This window comes from Sesamum indicum, linkage group LG8 (assembly GCF_026168435.1).
Source record: "Sesamum indicum cultivar Baizhima isolate 11 linkage group LG8, ASM2616843v1, whole genome shotgun sequence".
NCBI lineage: Eukaryota > Viridiplantae > Streptophyta > Magnoliopsida > Lamiales > Pedaliaceae > Sesamum > Sesamum indicum.
In genome coordinates this window covers 27,061,566-27,080,718 of record NC_142664.1, presented here as the reverse complement: position 1 = coordinate 27,080,718, position 19,153 = coordinate 27,061,566, and the positions used below count along the sequence as shown (strand labels likewise).

The following is a 19,153-nucleotide window of genomic DNA, read 5'->3' as shown; positions in this document are numbered from 1 at the left end:
ACCTTAACCTTATGGTTGAAGCAATATTGGGTAGAAGCTATTGTTTTAGCACAAAGGGAAATTGGTTATCTGAACCACTCATATGTGGAAATGTTGGTTGTGTGTAGGATGTATTCTGGTAGTTGTACTGAGTAGTGTGCATGATTTTGGTTTGTATGGTACAAATTAGTGTTAGTGTGTATTATTGGTTTGACCAACTTTAATTGAATTGGGCAGTCAAGAAACAAGTACTAGTAAGTCTGTTACGCCCTTCCCTTTCCAGCCCTTTACTTCACTTCATTATTAACCACCACCTCTACTATTTCTTACAAGTTTTAATTACATGTGATTCCGAAAATTATCATTTTAGTTCTGTAATTTAAAGGGGGTATATATTGATTTTCGTAATTTTATTCTGTAATTTTTATAGTTTTGCAATTTTAATTCTGTTCCGGCCAATTTAGTTTAACAATTGTATGTAATTTGCACATGATTCAATTAAATTGTATGTTACTTTAAGGAGTGAAAATGGAATTTAGAAGCAAAACGGAACCCTTTTTTTTTTTTTTTTTCTGATTTGTTGAATTAATATGTTGTTTGAAACAATGTTGATGGCGACAATCCTATCCCCATTTTATTCCCCAACCTTCAACACAGACTGAGATTTTTATTTTTTTTTTATGAATGTTAAGTAATCATAATTAAAATTTAAGTATTGACATTGATTTATTTATTTTTTATTTGATAATTCACATTGGTTTATTCGGCCATAATTGATAGTGTTGATTTATTTTATTTTTCAAGATGTGATTATTTTAAAAATAAGAAATAATTAATTTTTTAAGTGTATAGAAAAATTTATGTAGGCATTATTTGGTGGTGTCTCGAGAGCTTAGGAGACGAAAGATTTTCATCAAAAAATTTAAAAACAATTTTTGCAAATCAAGTATTATTTTGAGAGCTTCAGATATTTTTTTCATTCGTTGTTTTCAAAGTTTGTAGTGCTGCTATTTTTAAATTGTAAATTCTTTTATTTTTGAAGACAAATTGCTATCGTCGTTGTACCACCAGAACGAGACAATGATCGTTTGAAAAATAAAAAGTCTAACTCTTGACTCGGGTTCTTAATACACAACTAGGAATTATTTTTATTGCTCGGTTTTATATTTGTTCCATTCATCTATATTCCTTTAATAATTTAAATGCGGGAGATCAAATATCTTCGATTTTATGATGCTTTTTTTTTTTTTTTCCCTCTTTTAGTTTCTACTTCTATCTCCCACTTTAAAGTTGAGGTCCATAACTTTAAAATCATGAATTTGAACTCTACCAACGTGTGAGATATTATTTTATTTTAATAATATGTGTCATTCTGTTTTAATATTAGTTGTTGATTAGATATAATTACATGATATTGATGATTAATATATAATTGTTATAATTATCCATTGTTATTAGATATGAATATTTGATATTAATGATTGTAATAGTGACGTAATAGTTCATCGCTTACACTTCAAAAAAAAAAAAAAAAAACCTCCCGTTTAGTCAGGAATGAATTCTCTATTTCAAGTCGTAATGCATATTTTACATCATATAATATATACATACTACGTATATAAAGATTACATTATTATTTTATTTAATGTATGATCTTATACTCATAACCTCTATATATTACATGGAATAAAAGATGTAATATGATTTTAAAAAAAATAAAAATTCAATTCGCACTTTGCCTCCACTGTCTCGGAGTTACAAAGTAGATTTGGATAGTATTTATTTTTATCTAATTTTTACTTTTTTTTTTGCTCTCTCCAAATTTCTCTATATTTTTTATCATAAGATTATTTACTTTTATCTCAATCCATCTCGTATTATCTTTATCTCTTAATTTTTATTTATTTCATACTATTATATTCGTTTTTTTATTTATAAAAGAAAAACCCAATCAAAATAAATAAATGTAATAAAAAATATTTTAATTTTTTAAATTACTTACAATTTAAATAATTAAAATATTCATAAAGTGTGCTATGTGGCATTAATTTGTATGATGGACCATTTTATTAAGCCAAATCCACATAATCTTTAGTCTAAACAATTAGATTGAATTTGAATTAGATGTTTTGTCCTTTTGCTCCTCTAATTCGCCAACACACACATATATATATATATATATATTTATTCCCTTTCGGCGCAGTAACATGGTTAATGTAAAATTCATTATTATTATTAGATGATGATGATGATGATGATGATGATGATGATGATTTAAAAAGAACTGGTTGTAGGTATATTTCTGTCCTTTAAGATGGATAGAGATATGGTACTTATATTACCACAAACATGAATGCTAGTCCATCACGTAATGTATTGTCCGCTCTGATTTCATGAATCTTATATGTTTGTTTTTTAAAATATTAAGAAGAGGACACTTTACGGCTTATGCTATTTAGCCCATCATCATATCACACATATATAAATGATTACAAATGTTGTTTATATATAAAAATATTAATATTTATTTTTTAAAATTAATCTAAATACAAATATACTTTTTTAGAAAATTACATATAACCCCGAAAATGTCAACAAAATGACACAAACTACTAACTGTTTAGCTGACATGGGTAATTTATATAATTACGTATAAATAGGAATAGTTTGTATAAATAAGTCATAGATGAGGGGTATAAATATAATTATCCCTTTTAAATAACATATATTCTAATGAACAATCATTTATCTCTTAGATGTTCTGGAGTATACATTCAGTTGATTATTAATTATGATATTAGGATTGAGAAAACCCAATATTAATATAAAAAGATATAATTGATGAGTAAAGAAGTGTATTAAACTTCCAAGTCTTGGCTGCAACCAAACAGTTCACTATATTCCCTCCACTTGATGCCTATTTTGTCCGCCTTCTCTCAACTTGTAGACCCCTCTTCATTTGCCCACAATATATAGCCCATAAAATGCCAACAAACTCTACATTATTATTGCACTCAAACCCCTTCATCATCTAACTTTCTTTATTCACCAATCATTTGCTAATGTAATTTTTAGCATTTATGATATCTTAAATAGATGTAACCTATAAATTTTTTAATTGATCAAAGTTGTTAAAAGTATTTGTTCTAGTGAAATGGTATTAAAAGCCAACCCTTGTTGGCCGTAACGAGCCGACCACTCTCAATCAAATGATGGGTGGTGGGTTCGATTTCTTCTATCGATTTAAGGACTACGTCGGTAGATAATTTGTAAGAGTTCTTGCAATCCATCTGTGATTTTGGGAGCATAGTCTAATTCTTAGTGGTGTTCGGAGCTAAAATCACTGTCTGAAACTTGATATAGACTTGTTTAGTACACTGTGACTTAACATGGGTAATTTTTGTAATATTGTCTGATGCCCTTGGACTCATTCTCACTGAAACTTCTTGGACATACACTCACCTAAAACTTTCAGAAAATTGGACAATTCTTTAGGCTTTCTTTTGTAGCTACTGATGATTACTGACTGAAGATCATTAAACTAAACTCAAGTAGCAATTAGGAATATTTTGGAATGTGATTATTGTACTTGTAAGATCAGAAGAGGTTCAGACTCCAAAATAAGTACTGTGTTTATGTTATGGGGATCATGTGATGTAAGATCACGACGATACAGCCGATCAGGAGGTAGATCTGAAGCCGGCTTAGCAACGATCCCTTTCGTTATATTATACTATTCTTAGTGTCTGTTTTCACCAAACTGGTCTAAATATTCCTCATCTTGACTAATACCTGTAAATTGGACCTAAACCATTCAATCTAATCCCTGTCAAAAACTACATAAAAACTAGGTAGTTAGATCTCTGTCTTGTTATAATCCTTCACTCCAAGAAATCATAAACCTTTGAGTTTTTAATACAGACATCAACTATTTTATGTGTCGTAGATATATTCTTTGCATCCCTCCAATGATCGAATCGTATCAATGAGCATATATTATTACTAGAGACAGAGAGGGAGGATACTGAGCTGGTAAGTATGATAGCCATGTGTTGGAAGGATAGGGCAGCATCTCCACCTTTCAGCAAAAAACCAACTTAGTACTTGAACATTTTCTCCCCTATTAGTCCTCATCAATGCAATGTATTGGAGTATAATATGATGTTAGCCATGTGTTGGAGGAATCCAGACCTGGCAGACTTCAGCTCCTTTTCCCATTAAAACTAGTGTGTTTCTGAGGCAATACGGCGAAAGGGATTCTCCATGTGCCTTCCCATTCTCTCCACACTCTATATAACCTCTCTGCACTTGGATATTCCTTAAGTTTCCATGCCTATTCAGCATTTTATCCAGAAGGAGACGATGTTGCAGATGGAGTTTCAAGAGGCGGTTGGGGGTCGTTGGAGAGGCAGATACGAGAGGCTATACGACAGCAGTGAGGAGAGGACGGTGAGGACGAGACGGTTCTTGATGAGGAGAGTGGACGGGAGAGTTAAAGGCGTGAAGCTGTCGCGTGCTAGGAAGTTGAATTGGAAGCCGTTTTCAATCATGTTTGTGTTGTCAAGGAAGATTGCTGGTTTTGTGAGGAGATTGAAGATGGATGATGCTTGTCCAGCCATTATCTTCTCCTGTCAGTGGGGTCTTCCTGTCATTTCTCATTCATCTGTCAACAGAAGAAAGAATCCCATCTCTTCTTACAGGGGTTTGACATGGTTTTAGTGTCCATCTTGTACAAGAACCTTGAGTTCAAATATGAATGTTAATTCTTATTTTAACTCCTTGTTTGGATGTGATATATATTGTAGTACTTGAACATGAGTTCAACAACCTGTAAGAAAATGATAGAGTTTAAACATTCCGGTGACTTGCAAATGCAACTTCATTTAAACAAAATAGCTTATGACCTTCAAAATTCCAGTTTGTGATGCATATGATTGATTTTTACTTACCCAAAACTTTCAATTTTCATTTGTCATGTAAAATTCCAAACAGAGTCATATTTATTCAGAAAAAAGAGCCAATACAACAGTAAATTATACACTCGTATTAGTGGCGGAAGAACTGAAAATTTACTTCAAATATGTACAAATCAAGATTCATTATTTCCTCATTAGTATCTGGGAAGTCCACTGAGCCCACCTTTGGATGCAAAGCCAGCCATGAATACCACATAAGACTCTTTGAGGCTCAACTGAGAAATGAAAAGCTTCCCCATCTTCACCTTTAACTGAACCTTCTTCACCTTCTTTGAAATGCTCCTCCTCATCGTCACATCCCCGTTTTCATCATCTATCTCAGGTTCTTCCATGATCGTCTCGAGCTTCATCTTAAGTATTTCTTCGACGTCCATTCTTGATTCCGTCCTGATCAAACTCTTCTTGTCTCTGCACGGCACCGCCCACCACATTTTCCGACACCCTTTTCTCATTCTACGCTGGCTGAAAATGGTCGGGACGAAGAACCCTTCAATTCAACGAGCTCAGCAGTGTGCTAAAACAGCAGTTCTTGGATATGTGCAAGAATTTTGATCAGTTTCTATGTATGTCTCCACTGCCCTTTAAGTATGGTGGGGAGTAGTTCTCAAAGGCTTATGCTTTTGCTCTTTACAACTTGACTTGATCATGACAAGCTTTTCTTTAACATTTTTGCTTATAAACAAAGACTTATTTATAACTATATTATGCAACTACTGGTTTCCTGGATAAGATGAACTCATCAAAAGTCTTCTCTTTTTCTGTTAGGTGTGTGCTCTTTTTCATCATAGCCAATTGCAAGACACAAAATTTACGTGGTCCGGAGACGTCTCTTACGTTCAGGACTGATCAAGATCGATTTCTATCAGAACGATTTTGAATGAATTACAGTAAAACGTCACCCGTCAACTGCTTATACCAAAACACATATATATAAAATATTACAAAATTACAACTGCTCCATATTCCAACAGTAAATTCATAACCAAAAAAGAATGGCTTAATATGATTTCTGTCCTTATGCTTAACAAGCTGAAGTATTTTAATATAATGGGGATAAGATTGCATATGCAATAATGTCTAATGATTAAGTTATTAAACAATGTGAATGGAAACTCTATTTAAATACTCAATTCTATGAAATAAATCATCTGAAAAATATCTAAGGACTGGTAATGAGGCTTTGTTAGCTGTTTAAATATTAGAGACATGTATATTCTTTTTAAAATAAATATACTTGCAAGCTTTGCTAATAGTCCATCATTAGCCCACCAAACAAGCTACCAAATCACTATTAATTTGTATATTTTATATACAAAACCACCCAATTTTCAAAAAATTCATATTATGTAATCGCATTTTATCCCTACTTGAAAATAATAATAGATAAAAAATTCTCCTAAAAGTCTGGATTCGACTTTTTATTTTAGGTCATGTTGTATTTTTTATTTTGATTTGACATATACAAGTCACGTGTATAAAATTTAAAATAAATAATATAATTTTTATTCACGTAATATATATATATATATTAAATAAAATATATTACAAAATTTAAAATAAAAAATTCAATCCTGGGCTCAGCTTTATTGGGTGTTTTTTTCCCAGGCTTTGGAGTGATTGATGGATCTCCTTAGGTTTGGGCTCAAAATCCACCTGTCAGCTGTGCACACGTTCTGGGTTTAGGGGTGATTATTATGAAATTATAATAAGGGAAAATTATATCTTCACATTTTGATGTATTGTTTATTTATATAAATTATTTTTACTATTTGAAAAAATACATCAATCAGAAATATCAATATCATTTTCATAAGGTATCCGATATTTTTTGAAAAATTACATGTACATCAATAAAAAAACGTCAACATAATTACACAAACTACTCATATTTCTGGTTGTTATAATTAGTTTTTGTAATTACACAAAATGATTTGTGTAAATAAATTATAAATAAAGGGGATAAGTATAATTATCCTTTATAACAATAATGGGCATTTAGTTAGGTTGAATAAACTATCTTACAAACTAAATATTATTTTCAGAAACTTCAAAATATATTTTCTTTAAAAAGAAATTAAATCCAAAACATAGTAACATGTTTACATGAATATTGCTTTCCTCAATACGATTAATGAAAATATAAAATTATCAATTTTTTTCCACAGATAATTAAAAAATGTAACGTAATTTAATTTTTAAAACATATTAATTATTCTAACATTTGAAAAAATAAATAAATTGGAGACGGGATTAGGGACGCAGTGGGTTACGATTTTTGAGGGGGCTGGGTTTCGTTATGTTTGGATTTGTGTTTTAGTTGTTTTATTTTGTATTTTAAAAATAAATATAAGTGGTGTGTTGAAAATAGATGATATGTTTGGATTTATGTTTTGTGTAAATTTAAAATATTTTAAAATAAGTGGTGTAGATTTGATGTTGGGATTTGGGAGACAAAAATCACTGTCAAATCATATATTTTTATATATAAATATGTATATATATAAATATTTTATGTTTAATGTTGTATTTTTGGAATTCAAAAATTACTGTTTATTGTTAAATTATGTCTATTTTATATTATATATATAAATATATATTATATATAGAAAGTTGAAAAATAGAAAAATACACAGATAAAGATGTAAAAACACAAAAACAAACACTAGGTGTATTTTATATTGTTTAGGAAAATGCGAAGTAACAATCCAAACAAAGCCTTTTTATTTGGGGCGAGTCGGACTCTCTCAAATAAAAAAATTAATTAAAGGAAAGTTTCCTTCATGGATGAGTCAACAAGATGTCCATGTATAGTTTCCTTCCTACGCAAGTCTTTGAAGTTTGAAGAGCACTACTATGCTTTTGCTATTGCTATTGCTATATTTATCCATTACCCTTCTGTGTCTTGTAACTTACCCACACAAAGCAGAACTCCTGTTTTTGGAAACATGTGCACGCCTTGTACTTTACCTTGTGACACGACAAACTGTGCAATTACACCTTCTCACATACGACGTAATCTTGGGAACTTTGTTTGTTCCAAGGTAGGTAGGTGTACGATGTATCACTGCTACTACGCAACTGCGGAATATCGTCCTTCACAAATCACTGCTATAGTTTATTATTAATATGTTCTGGTGAGAAATTTGTGGGGGTGTCAGAGCAAAGGGCGCCTGATCCCTGCTATTGGCTGTGGAAGAATGAGATGGGGCGGTGATGAAAAATCTAAAAGGTGGGGTGACGCATTGTGGCTGAGCTTTTCTTGTTGCTGGGATTGCATTTCAGTGTGCTGTAGCACTCCGATTCTCAGTTCCAAGCTCCTCAACTTTGTTTTGGTTCACTATTTCAAGATTTCTTCTCACAACTTCTTCTTGGTATCTGCAAACTGAAGGGTCAGTCTTTGTGGGTTTTCTTTTTTCAATCACTATTCACTTGTAGAGGATAAAAGGAGAAAGGCTTAGCAATAATTTACTCTTTTTTTCCCCCTTAATTGTTGTTGTTTTTGGCTTTTGGAATACAGGGTTTGGTATTATTGGCTAATTCGTTAATACTAGATGCTGAGTTGAAGTTTGAAAGATGAGTATAGGAGTTCGATGTTCTTGAAATTTAAAGCACTTATCTGTGCATAGGAGTTGGCTTGAGTCTTACTCTTGGTGTTTTGTTTGTTATCTAAGTCTGTGGTGTGTTATATTTTACATTTGAAGTGAAAAAGCTAGACTAGAGTTGATGGGATTCTGATGTGGTATATAGAGTTCTTAGGAAAATAATATTTCTGGTGTTATGGGCTGTGTATATCCTTCTAGAAGTTCAAATTTCTAATGGTCCAGAGATGGGAGTGACTGACCACGATTGATCCTCTATGGGTGCTTGAATTTTTTGTGCATGATATTAGATATGGTGGTTCTTTTGGCATGACTTCTTGCTACCTGATTAAATTTCCTGTTTTTGTTCTCACTTGTTCAGATTCCAGATAGAAATGTTGTCTTATCAATCTGGTAAGCCTTCTGATTCTTCAAAATCAGGACATAGTGCTAGGGTAATTGCACAGACGTCCATAGATGCAAAGCTCCAGGCAGAATTTGAGGAGTCAGGTAGTTCATTTGACTACTCCAGCTCAGTCCGGGTGGCAAGTGTTTCCTTTGAAGAGCAGAGACCTCGTTTAAGTAATGCTACTTCTGCTTACCTTAATCAGATACAGAAAGGAAAGCTAATCCAACCGTTTGGGTGTTTGTTGGCCCTGGATGAGAAAACGTTCCGGGTGATTGCCTACAGTGAAAATGCTCCTGAAATGCTTACAATGGTTAATCATGCTGTTCCAAGTATTGATGACAACTCAGTTCTTGATTTCGGATCAGATATCAGAACTATCTTTACTGCTCCCAGTGCTGCAGCATTACAGAAGGCTTTAGGGTTTGGTGAGGTTTCTTTGTTAAATCCAATCTTGGTTCACTGTAGAACTACTCGAAAGCCTGTTTATGCTATAATCCATAGAGTCACAGGTAGTTTAATCATTGACTTTGAGCCTGTCAGACCTCAGGACGTCCCTATGACATCATCTGGGGCCTTACAGTCTTATAAGCTTGCAGCCAAAGCTATTAATCGCTTGCAGTCATTACCTAGTGGGAGCATACAAAAGCTCTGTGATACGATGGTGCAAGAAGTTTTTGAACTCACTGGTTATGACAGGGTGATGGCATATAAATTTCATGACGATGATCATGGAGAGGTGTTTGCTGAGATCACGAAGCCTGGCCTCGAGCCTTATCTGGGATTGCATTATCCGGCCACGGATCTCCCACAGGCTGCTCGTTTTTTATTCATGAAAAACAAGGTCAGGATGATCTGTGACTGCAGAGCTAATCATGTGAAAGTTATCCAAGATGAGAAACTCTCTTTTGATCTTACATTATGCGGATCAACACTCAGAGCCGCACATAGTTGCCATTTACAATATATGCAAAACATGAATTCCATTGCATCATTGGTGATGTCGGTTCCGGTGAACGGAGTTGAAGATGACTCAGATTCTTCACGGCCAGAAAAGAGAAAGACGCTTTGGGGATTAGTGGTTTGCCATCACACAAATCCAAGATTCGTCCCCTTCCCTCTCCGATATGCATGCGAATTTCTTGCCCAGGTGTTTGCCATCCATGTTAACAAGGAACTAGAATTGGAAAATCAGATGCTTGAGAAGAATATTCTGCGGACTCAGACCCTCTTGTTCCATATGCTGTTGAGAGATGCACCTTTAGGTATTGTGTCTAAGAGCCCCAATGTGATGGATCTTGTGAAATGTGATGGAGCTGCTCTACTATACAAGAATAAAAAATATAAGTTGGGATTAACTCCAACTGACTTTCAGATTTGTGACATAGTTTCATGGCTTGAGGAATGTCAGGGGGATTCCACAGGTTTGACTACAGATAGCTTACATGATGCTGGTTTTCCTGGGGCTCTTGCCCTGGGTGATGCTGTCTGTGGCCTCGCAGCAGTTAAAATAACTGATAAGGACTGGCTACTCTGGTTTAGGTCACACGCTGCTGCAGAAATTCGTTGGGGTGGAGCGAAACACATACCAGGGGAGAAGGATGATGGTCGGAAGATGCATCCGAGGTCTTCATTCCAAGCATTCTTAGAAGTTGTCAAGACACGGAGTTTACCTTGGAAGGACTATGAGATGGATGCCATCCACTCTTTGCAACTTATTCTAAGAAATGCATTTAAAGAGGCCGAGGCTAAGGCTTTAGACACCAAGGAAATTCATATGAAGTTTAATGACCTGAAAATTGATGGAATCCAGGATCTTGAAGCAGTAACATCCGAGATGGTCCGCCTGATTGAAACTGCCTCTGTGCCTATCTTGGCTGTTGATGCGGGGGGGCTTGTGAATGGTTGGAATACGAAAATTGCTGATTTAACCGGCCTTCCTGTTGATGAAGCAGTTGGTAGGCATCTTCTCGATCTTGTGGAAGATTCTTTTGTTGACAAAGTGAGTGCCGTGTTGGAATTGGCACGTCAAGGTATATTTTCAAATGGAATGACAGCTACAACACTTGCATGCAAGAATATATGGATGCACGACTTGAGGCACGATAGAAAAGGAGTTTGTACCTTTCTCTTCGTTTTCCCCCTCCCTCTAGCCTTTGCAAACATAGATCTTCTCTGTGCTAACTCTTTTTCCTTCTTACTTTTGATCAGGGAAAGAAGAAAGAAACGTACATTTTGAGATTAAAACAGATGGGTCAAGGAGTGAGGCTGGTCCAATCAGCTTAGTTGCAAATGCTTGTGCAAGCAGAGATATCATGGGGAATGTCATAGGAGTATGTTTCATAGCTCAAGATATAACCGTCCAGAAGAGCGTGATGGATAAGTTCACAAGAATTGAAGGAGAATACAGGGCCATTGTACAAAATCCTAACCCATTGATCCCACCTATATTTGGCACAGATGAGTTTGGCTGGTGTTCTGAGTGGAACACAGCTATGGTGAAACTATCAGGATGGAATCGGGAGGATGTGATCAGTAAAATGCTTATTGGTGAAGTCTTTGGTACACATGCAGCTTGTTGCCGTCTCAAGAGTGAAGAGGTTTTGGTGAACCTTGGTGTTGTACTCAACAATGCCGTGACTGGTCAAGATTCTGAAAAGATACCATTTGGTTTTTTCTCGAGAGGCGGGAAATATATAGAATGCCTGCTTTCTGTGAGCAAAAAGTTGGATGGAGAGGGTGTAGTAAAGGGAGTCTTCTGCTTCTTGCAGCTGGCAAGTCATGAGCTCCAACAAGCACTTTACGTCCAAAGATTGTCAGAGCAAACTGCTATGAAGAGATCGCGAGTCCTAGCTTATGTGGCAAAGGAGATCAGGAATCCTTTGTCTGGGATAATTTTCACTCAGAAGATGATGGAAAGAACTCATGCGGATGATGAGCAGAAAAGCTTGCTGCACACTAGTCTTAATTGTCAGCGTCAGATAAACAAAATTCTTGACGACACTGATCTTGATAGTATATTGGAAGGGTAAGTGTAAATCATTATGTTAAGCTACAACCTCATTAGTTGAACATACGGAAATCGATTTTCAAACATCCTAATCTCCCAATATGGTTGTGTCCGCAATCTGATTCATTTTGATGATCTTAGAATCTATTGTCATTGTCTGAGTATAAGCTTAAGGAAGAATGATCTACTTTTGCATCATTTTTGCTGAAAAAGATTGATAGCTTCACTACAACGTGACTGATCTATCTTCTGTTGAAGCACATGCCCGAGTAAAAAGCATTCCCTTATTTTTTTTTTTCATGGCATACATTTCCCTTGGCCCGCTTGCAAGTAATCTATTTTTCAATGAATTATATCTTGGACACCCTCCCAATATTCTGAGCTTTTGCAAATTCAAACTTAATTTTCGTTTGGATTCATTCAGGTACTTGGATTTGGAGATGGTGGAGTTTGAGCTGCATGATGTCCTCATTGCTTCCATCAGTCAAGTCATGATGAAAAGCATAGCAAAGGGCATTATGATAGTCGATGACTTGGCTCCGAATCTGTCAACCGAAACGTTTTATGGAGACAGCCTCAGGCTTCAACAAGTACTAGCTACTTTCTTGCTAGTGTCAGTTAATGCAACACTGAGTGGTGGCCAGCTTGGTCTCACAGCCACTTTGACTAAGGACGCTTTAGGCAAAACTGTTCAACTTGGCCGATTGGAATTCAGGTAACATGACAACTGATCTTTACAAATTTTGCCCATGTTATTACCGAACATGATACAAAGAACCGACTCTTACTTGTTGATGTGTATCTTATCTTCGGCCTTACATACTGCTACTGATATTATAGAATAACGCATAGTGGAGGAGGAATAGCGCAAGAATTGTTGAGCCAGATGTTCGGTGATGCGGCAGAAGTGTCTGAAGATGGCATCAGCCTCTTTATCAGCAGAAAACTGGTGAAGCTCATGAACGGAGACGTTCAGTACTTGAGGGAGGCGGGACGTTCGACTTTCATCATAACTGTCGAACTTGCAATCTGTGATAAAGCCCGTGAATGAGTGCTAAGACGTTTCCAAGCCCCGTGCTGAGAACTTGTGTTCTTCAGAAGAGGACTATGAAAAATCTGTTAGTTTTCTGCTGCTGTTTCAACTTGTACCTTTGGGGTCTTTTTGTCATAAGGTGAATTTATTAGTTCATAGAGAAGTTGGCGTGCCTGCAGCCTGCCTCAAAGTTATCCCAATAAAGTTGTACCCATTGAATTTTCTATTTTAATTTTTATCAAATCTTCTTCGATTTCATTTGACATATATATATATATATACACAAAAATTATGTTATTTATTTTATTTAGAAAAAAATATTTCATTTTATAATTGGATATTTGTGTAATTAAATATAATTTAATCTAAATAAAAATGTTACCAAATCTTTGGACGTCTAATACGAGATATACGACTTTTCATCTCTCTTATCATTTTTCAACTCAATGTAATGTATAAGCTCAATTATGATACTTCAAAACTTTGATTTCTTATTTACTCAAAATTGATTGCAACAAATTAAAATGTAATATACTCTTTACATAAATGACACTAACTCAGAAAAAATGTTAGATAATCATTAAATGGGATGTTAAGATTTGGTAAAAATCTAATTTATGAAATCAATTTTCAACAATTACTACATCTATGGGATTTTTTTTTCTTTCTAAAAATGTAATTACATACATTAATATTTCAATAAATTAAATAATATATTAATATAAATAAAAATAATAATTACATAAATTTGTTTTCTATTACCAAAGTGAAAAGTCAAAATTTCAGATTGGCCAAGGGTAAATCTGTCTTTTTGGAAAAATAGGAAAGGAGGTTCTTCAAACTTTCCCCTAGGGGCGTGCCCCTTTCTGGGAATTCCCTTTGAGTCGAGTGGAGGCTTAAGCAGACTCATTTTTTCTCAAGGAGTGTGGAAACCAAGAGGCGGCCGAACTGCAAAAATGGAACTCAATTTCGCGGCCGATTCTCCGCCGCTCCATGCCATCGCCGCCGCGAAAATTGCCGGCGTTTCCCTCGTCACCAACCCAACTCTGGCTGCCGGCTCTCCCCCGACTCTCGTCTTAGCGAGCGGGTGAGTTCTCGTCTTATTCTTGCTTTGTTTTGAGAATATGAGGATTGCTTAACTCTTGTTTGTATTAGCTTGTCTCTAGTTTCATTTTTGGTTTGTCTTTATTCCCTATGCGGTGCACTTCTTGAATCTAATGCTGAAACTGGTCCTGATTAGGAAATCCCATAGCCTTCCATTCTGTCAATTTTTGAACTTGGTTGGGATAAGAGTTCTGGATTTTTGAGATTTTTTTTTTGTATATTTATGTTGGAAGATAAAAGAATCCCCAAACGGTGAACTGAGTTCGACTTCATGGTGAAATTAATGGCGCTAATATTCAACTCTCTTCCTCGGAGGAGAGATTGCTTCTCCTTGATAAAGCCTACCTGATTGCTATGAAATTACGATTGGTTAAAGACTTCATGTTGTGACATTAAACTATAGTTATGTCATAATGAAGATATTGAAAAGCACAACTCTTCCCTAGATTTCGTGGATGCCATGAAATTCGGTTGCAGATCCATTTTCATCTTTTCCTTTTTAATATGAAACTTTATTGCCCTTTCTCGTCTTTTACTTGTGCAAATGCAAAGAAAGAAGAATAACGTTCTCCCATGGTAACTCAAATTTTTCAGGCAGAGACTGCATGGAGCACTTGTGGTTCTGAGATATATTGGCAGGATAGGAAGCCTGCCTGATTTCTATGGGGGAGACGCCTACCAGTCAAGCCAGGTGTCTTTCTCATATCTTGACTGCTGATTTTACTTATATTAAACCTTACAAGATTTTTTATCAATCGGTTTTGGTCTTATAGATTGATGAATGGCTTGAATATGCTCCTATCTTTGGTTCTGGATCCGAATTTGAGGGAGCATGCGGCTTTGTGGATGAATATTTACTGCAAAATACTTTTCTAGTTGGCAACAGTCTGTCAATTGCAGATGTTGCTGTCTGGGTTGGTCTTGCAGGTAAGGTTTCTGATTCTATGGAGATCACATTTACTTATATTTTGATGTGTACTATAACTTGGCGACACACAGCCGCTTTGCTAATTCTTAGTGGATATTGATTTTGTCTGTTATATGATTTTTCTTGTTCTTTTACCTTTTAGGAGCTGGTCTACGATGGGAAAGTTTAAGGAAGTCTAAAAAGTACCAAAACCTGGTCCGTTGGTTCAACTCAATTTCTGCTGAATATGATGCTGTGTTGAGTGAGTTTGCTGCAACATATCTTGGGAGACGAGGCTCCTCAAAGGCAGCTACTTCTAAGTTGAAAGAGCCTCAATCTTCTAGTTCTCGGTCAACCGCAGTGGAGAATGGTGCGACTGAAACAGCTGGAAGCAGGGCCTTTGAGGTAGACCTCCCTCATGCCGATGTTGGAAAAGTGAAGTTACGGTTTGCACCAGAGCCCAGTGGTTATCTTCATATTGGGCATTCAAAAGCTGCATTGTTAAACCAGTACTTTGCTGACCGATACAAAGGCCAGGTGATTGTACGATTTGATGACACAAACCCGGACAAGGAAAGTAACGAGTTTGTGGATAATCTTCTGAAAGATATTGAAACTCTGGGGATTAAATACAGTGCTGTAACATACACATCAGACTACTTTCCTCAGCTCATGGAAATGGCTGAGAAACTCATAAAAGAGGGCAAGGCCTATGTTGATGATACTCCACGCGAGAAAATGCAGCATGAAAGGATGGAGGGGATAGAGTCGAGGTGCAGGAATAACAGTGTAGAGGAGAACTTAAAATTGTGGAAGGAAATGATTGCTGGTTCTCAGAGGGGTTTGATGTGTTGTCTTCGAGGGAAGTTGGACATGCAGGATCCGAACAAGTCCCTTAGGGATCCGGTATATTATCGTTGCAATTTGACTCCTCATCACAGGATTGGAGCTAAGTATAAAGTATACCCAACATATGACTTCTGTTGCCCATTTGTTGATGCTGTGGAAGGTATCACACATGCCCTTAGATCGAGTGAGTACCATGATCGTAATGACCAATATTATAGAATTCAGAAAGATATGGGGCTCAGAAAGGTCCATATATACGAATTTAGTCGGCTGAATATGGTTTATACACTTCTTAGCAAGCGCAAGCTGCTATGGTTTGTTCAAAATGGAAAGGTTGAAGGTTGGGATGATCCACGCTTTCCCACTGTCCAAGGAATAGTGCGCAGGGGTCTGAAGATTGAAGCATTGATACAGTTCATCTTGGAACAAGTAAGTTGTAGTCCTTGTTATCCATTAGTATGTGCAGATACGCATATTTGTTAATAGGGTTTTTTCTTTTTCATTATTAGTTTTTAGTTAATAATTTAGTGCTTGTGACGAACAAGCTTCCTATGTTCAATTTCACTGAGGGATTTAATCACTTTGCTGAATTGATTAGGGTGCATCAAAGAACCTCAATCTTATGGAATGGGACAAACTCTGGGCCATCAACAAGAAAATCATTGATCCCGTGTGCCCCAGACATACAGCTGTCATTGAAGAAAGACGTGCTTTGCTTATTCTAACTGATGGCCCAAAAGATCCTTTTGTGCGCATTTTAGCAAAACACAAGAAATATGAAGGAGCTGGAGAGAAAGCTGTAACTTATTCAAATAGATTATGGATAGATTATGCTGATGCTGAATCAATCTCAGTCAATGAGGAAGTAACTTTAAAGGATTGGGGCAATGCTATTGTCAAAGAGATCAAGAAAGACGAAAATGGGGTTGTTACTCAGCTAGAGGGAGTTTTGCATCTTGAAGGCAATGTCAAGAAGACAAAATTGAAGCTGACTTGGCTGGCAGATAGCAGCGAGCTTGTCAGACTGACTCTGGTCGACTTTGATTATCTTATCACAAAGAAGAAGGTGATGCTTTAGCGTTGTTAGAAAAGTTTTGGTTTCATTCCAACTTCTGTTTATTTGAACTTTCTTTTGAATTTTTTCGTTGTTCATTTAATTGGAACTTTTTCCAGTGTTCAATAAGATTAGCTTATTAGAACTGTTCAACACATGCAGCTTGAGGAAGATGAAGATTTCATTGATGTGGTGAATCCCTGTACGAGAACGGAAACTTCAGCACTTGGGGAATCTGACATGCGGAACTTAAAGCGTGGGGACGTCATCCAGCTAGAGAGAAAAGGTTATTACAGATGCGATGCTCCTTTTATCCGATCCACAAAACCCATCGTCTTGTTTGCAATTCCAGATGGCAAGCAGCAAACTGTAGCCAAGTAAGAATACAGCTGCTGAAAACAAGCTGTTGTCTCCATGCCGAATTAATCGAGTTTTATGCATTTAACACTCAACTTAATTTCTGTTGTTTTATCAGTTATATATGCCTTTGAATAGCTCCCGTAGCTTCATTTTACAGGTTGCCTTCTGAATGTGTGCAAAAAGAGAGCATTTCTGCTGTTATGCATTTAAGTACAAATATAATGTAGGGCGTCTTCGTTCCTTCCCTTGGCATTTTATAATCGATATTCTGTTACGGTAGGGCAGGTTAGTTTGTTATTTGGTAGAGCATGTTGGGTAGACTGTAGAGTAGATTTTTCTGAGCAGGATGCGCTCACAGTGAAGGGATCTTGAAATTAAAGGTTTCAGTAGTAATGGTAAAATAACGTGATTTTAAAGGAGGCCGAATTCCCACAATAGCTGAAGACTATGCAAAGTATTTGGCGGAACAGGTCTGGTAAACATTTTATTACCTAACACACCCCTCTTATAACCATATTTACATCTAAATCCATAATTATTGACGTTATTCAATTAGCACTATCACTGGCGCTTGGTAGTGTGTGTGTGTTTCCCCACTCTAACAATGTCGTTTAAGCATATTGACGTGATCACCTTCTCCATTGTTGTATTGCATGCACCAATTGGAAGAAATCGTATTTGGGTCATCAATAGGATTTGTTAGCATACCCCAAATCGTCGCATTTTTTTTTGCTCTTTGTTCATGTAAAGGTGTATAGCATTACATCTTTATACATGTTTCAAAATTTTTTGGATATTAAAATATAACACTTACTGAGTGAGAAATAAAGCTAGAAAATTAACTTTTTCTTTGGCTAAATTTAACAGTTTCCCATCTAACGATTTCAGTAGCAGGGGATACTTATAAATAGGGATTATTATCTTAACACCCCTTAATCTATAATTCATTTACAAAAAGCATCTCGCCTTTTGAATGATTATATATACATACATTAGAAATGTCAATGTTGAATAATTATATATATATATATATATATATTTATCAGAAATATCAATATTATTTACGTTAAATTATTTTTGCTTTTTAAAAAATTACACACCCACCCCAAAAATATCGAGAAATATGATTTCTATAATTATACAAATGCAATAATAATTTGTGTAAGCAGATCATAAATCAAGAGTGTAAATGCAATTATCACTTATAGACATGATATTTTAAGAAGGGATTTGTAAATATAATAGGGATAATTATACTCTCATTCTCTGAAGTTTGGTGTAATTACATATAGATCTCCTGTAATTTGAGAATTGCATCTAGTACCCCTAAAGTTTGCTCTAGTCTAACGAATAAGTCGTCCTCATTAATCAAAATTTATTGAATTTGGTTATATTAGCAAGAAAAATGAATGAAAAATTGATATTAAATCTTGATTGACTTATTGCAGGTCAAATAATATTTTCGAACTCAACTATCCTTATAACTGTGAAGATATATCTCCTAATATGCATTAACGCGTGAAGACTTATGAGGGTAATTTTGTCACAAAAAATTATTTGACCTGCTATAAGTCAGTAATAAATCAATTGGAGGTAGATATAGATTTTTGTTTAAATTTTTTATTAATATCAGCAAATTCAATAAATTCTGATTAACAGGTGGACTTATTTGTTAGGTGAAAGCAAATCTCAGGGGTGCTAAATTTAAATTTTCCAAATCATACGGGATTACGTATAATTGCACCCAACATCAAACAAGGGGATTGTAATTATCCCATATAATATTAAGAGTTATGAAATGAGTTGGTGAACCGAATTTAATAATCACTTACAATTAAGCAGAGATTGATTGGTGATTAGTGTGAAAACAGGAGTAATATAAGCATTAGTTGATACC

The 19,153-nt window shown here is 35.3% G+C and overlaps 2 protein-coding genes across 3 annotated transcripts; both read left to right on the top strand.

Annotated features, from left to right (window-relative positions):
- The first annotated feature begins 7,819 nt into the window (after positions 1-7,819).
- Positions 7,820-13,240, top strand: LOC105169021 (phytochrome A1). Of its 2 annotated transcripts, none has more exons than XM_020696202.2 (5): positions 7,820-8,184; positions 8,916-10,972; positions 11,151-11,967; positions 12,374-12,664; positions 12,790-13,240. In XM_020696202.2, exons 1-5 carry the CDS (start codon positions 8,153-8,155, stop codon positions 12,998-13,000), a joined length of 3,408 nt encoding a protein of 1,135 aa, XP_020551861.1. In that variant the 5' UTR covers positions 7,820-8,152; the 3' UTR covers positions 13,001-13,240. The 2 variants fall into 2 exon arrangements, with proteins under 2 accessions (XP_020551861.1, XP_088740088.1); XM_088883962.1 differs by having other exon boundaries at positions 7,821-8,344.
- A 606-nt stretch (positions 13,241-13,846) lies between these two features.
- LOC105169020 (Glutamyl/glutaminyl-tRNA synthetase, class Ic) lies at positions 13,847-17,390 on the top strand. The gene is made up of 6 exons (XM_011089277.3): positions 13,847-14,069; positions 14,681-14,777; positions 14,860-15,013; positions 15,157-16,271; positions 16,441-16,908; positions 17,059-17,390. The coding sequence occupies exons 1-6, from the start codon at positions 13,939-13,941 to the stop codon at positions 17,275-17,277; spliced, it is 2,184 nt and encodes a 727-aa protein (XP_011087579.1). The 5' UTR covers positions 13,847-13,938; the 3' UTR covers positions 17,278-17,390.
- Positions 17,391-19,153: the final 1,763 nt, after the last annotated feature.

Bases quoted from the DNA above. Each gene is read 5' to 3' on its own strand.
- LOC105169021 (XM_020696202.2), top strand. From the start codon at position 8,153: ATGAGATGGGGCGGTGATGAAAAATCTAAAAG. The intron at 8,185-8,915 runs GTGGGGTGACGC...TCACTTGTTCAG, and splicing joins GGTGATGAAAAATCTAAAAG to ATTCCAGATAGAAATGTTGT. The intron at 11,968-12,373 runs GTAAGTGTAAAT...GGATTCATTCAG, and splicing joins CTTGATAGTATATTGGAAGG to GTACTTGGATTTGGAGATGG.
- LOC105169020 (XM_011089277.3), top strand. From the start codon at position 13,939: ATGGAACTCAATTTCGCGGCCGATTCTCCGCCGCTCCATGCCATCGCC. The intron at 14,778-14,859 runs GTGTCTTTCTCA...TTGGTCTTATAG, and splicing joins ACGCCTACCAGTCAAGCCAG to ATTGATGAATGGCTTGAATA. The intron at 15,014-15,156 runs GTAAGGTTTCTG...TTTACCTTTTAG, and splicing joins TGTCTGGGTTGGTCTTGCAG to GAGCTGGTCTACGATGGGAA.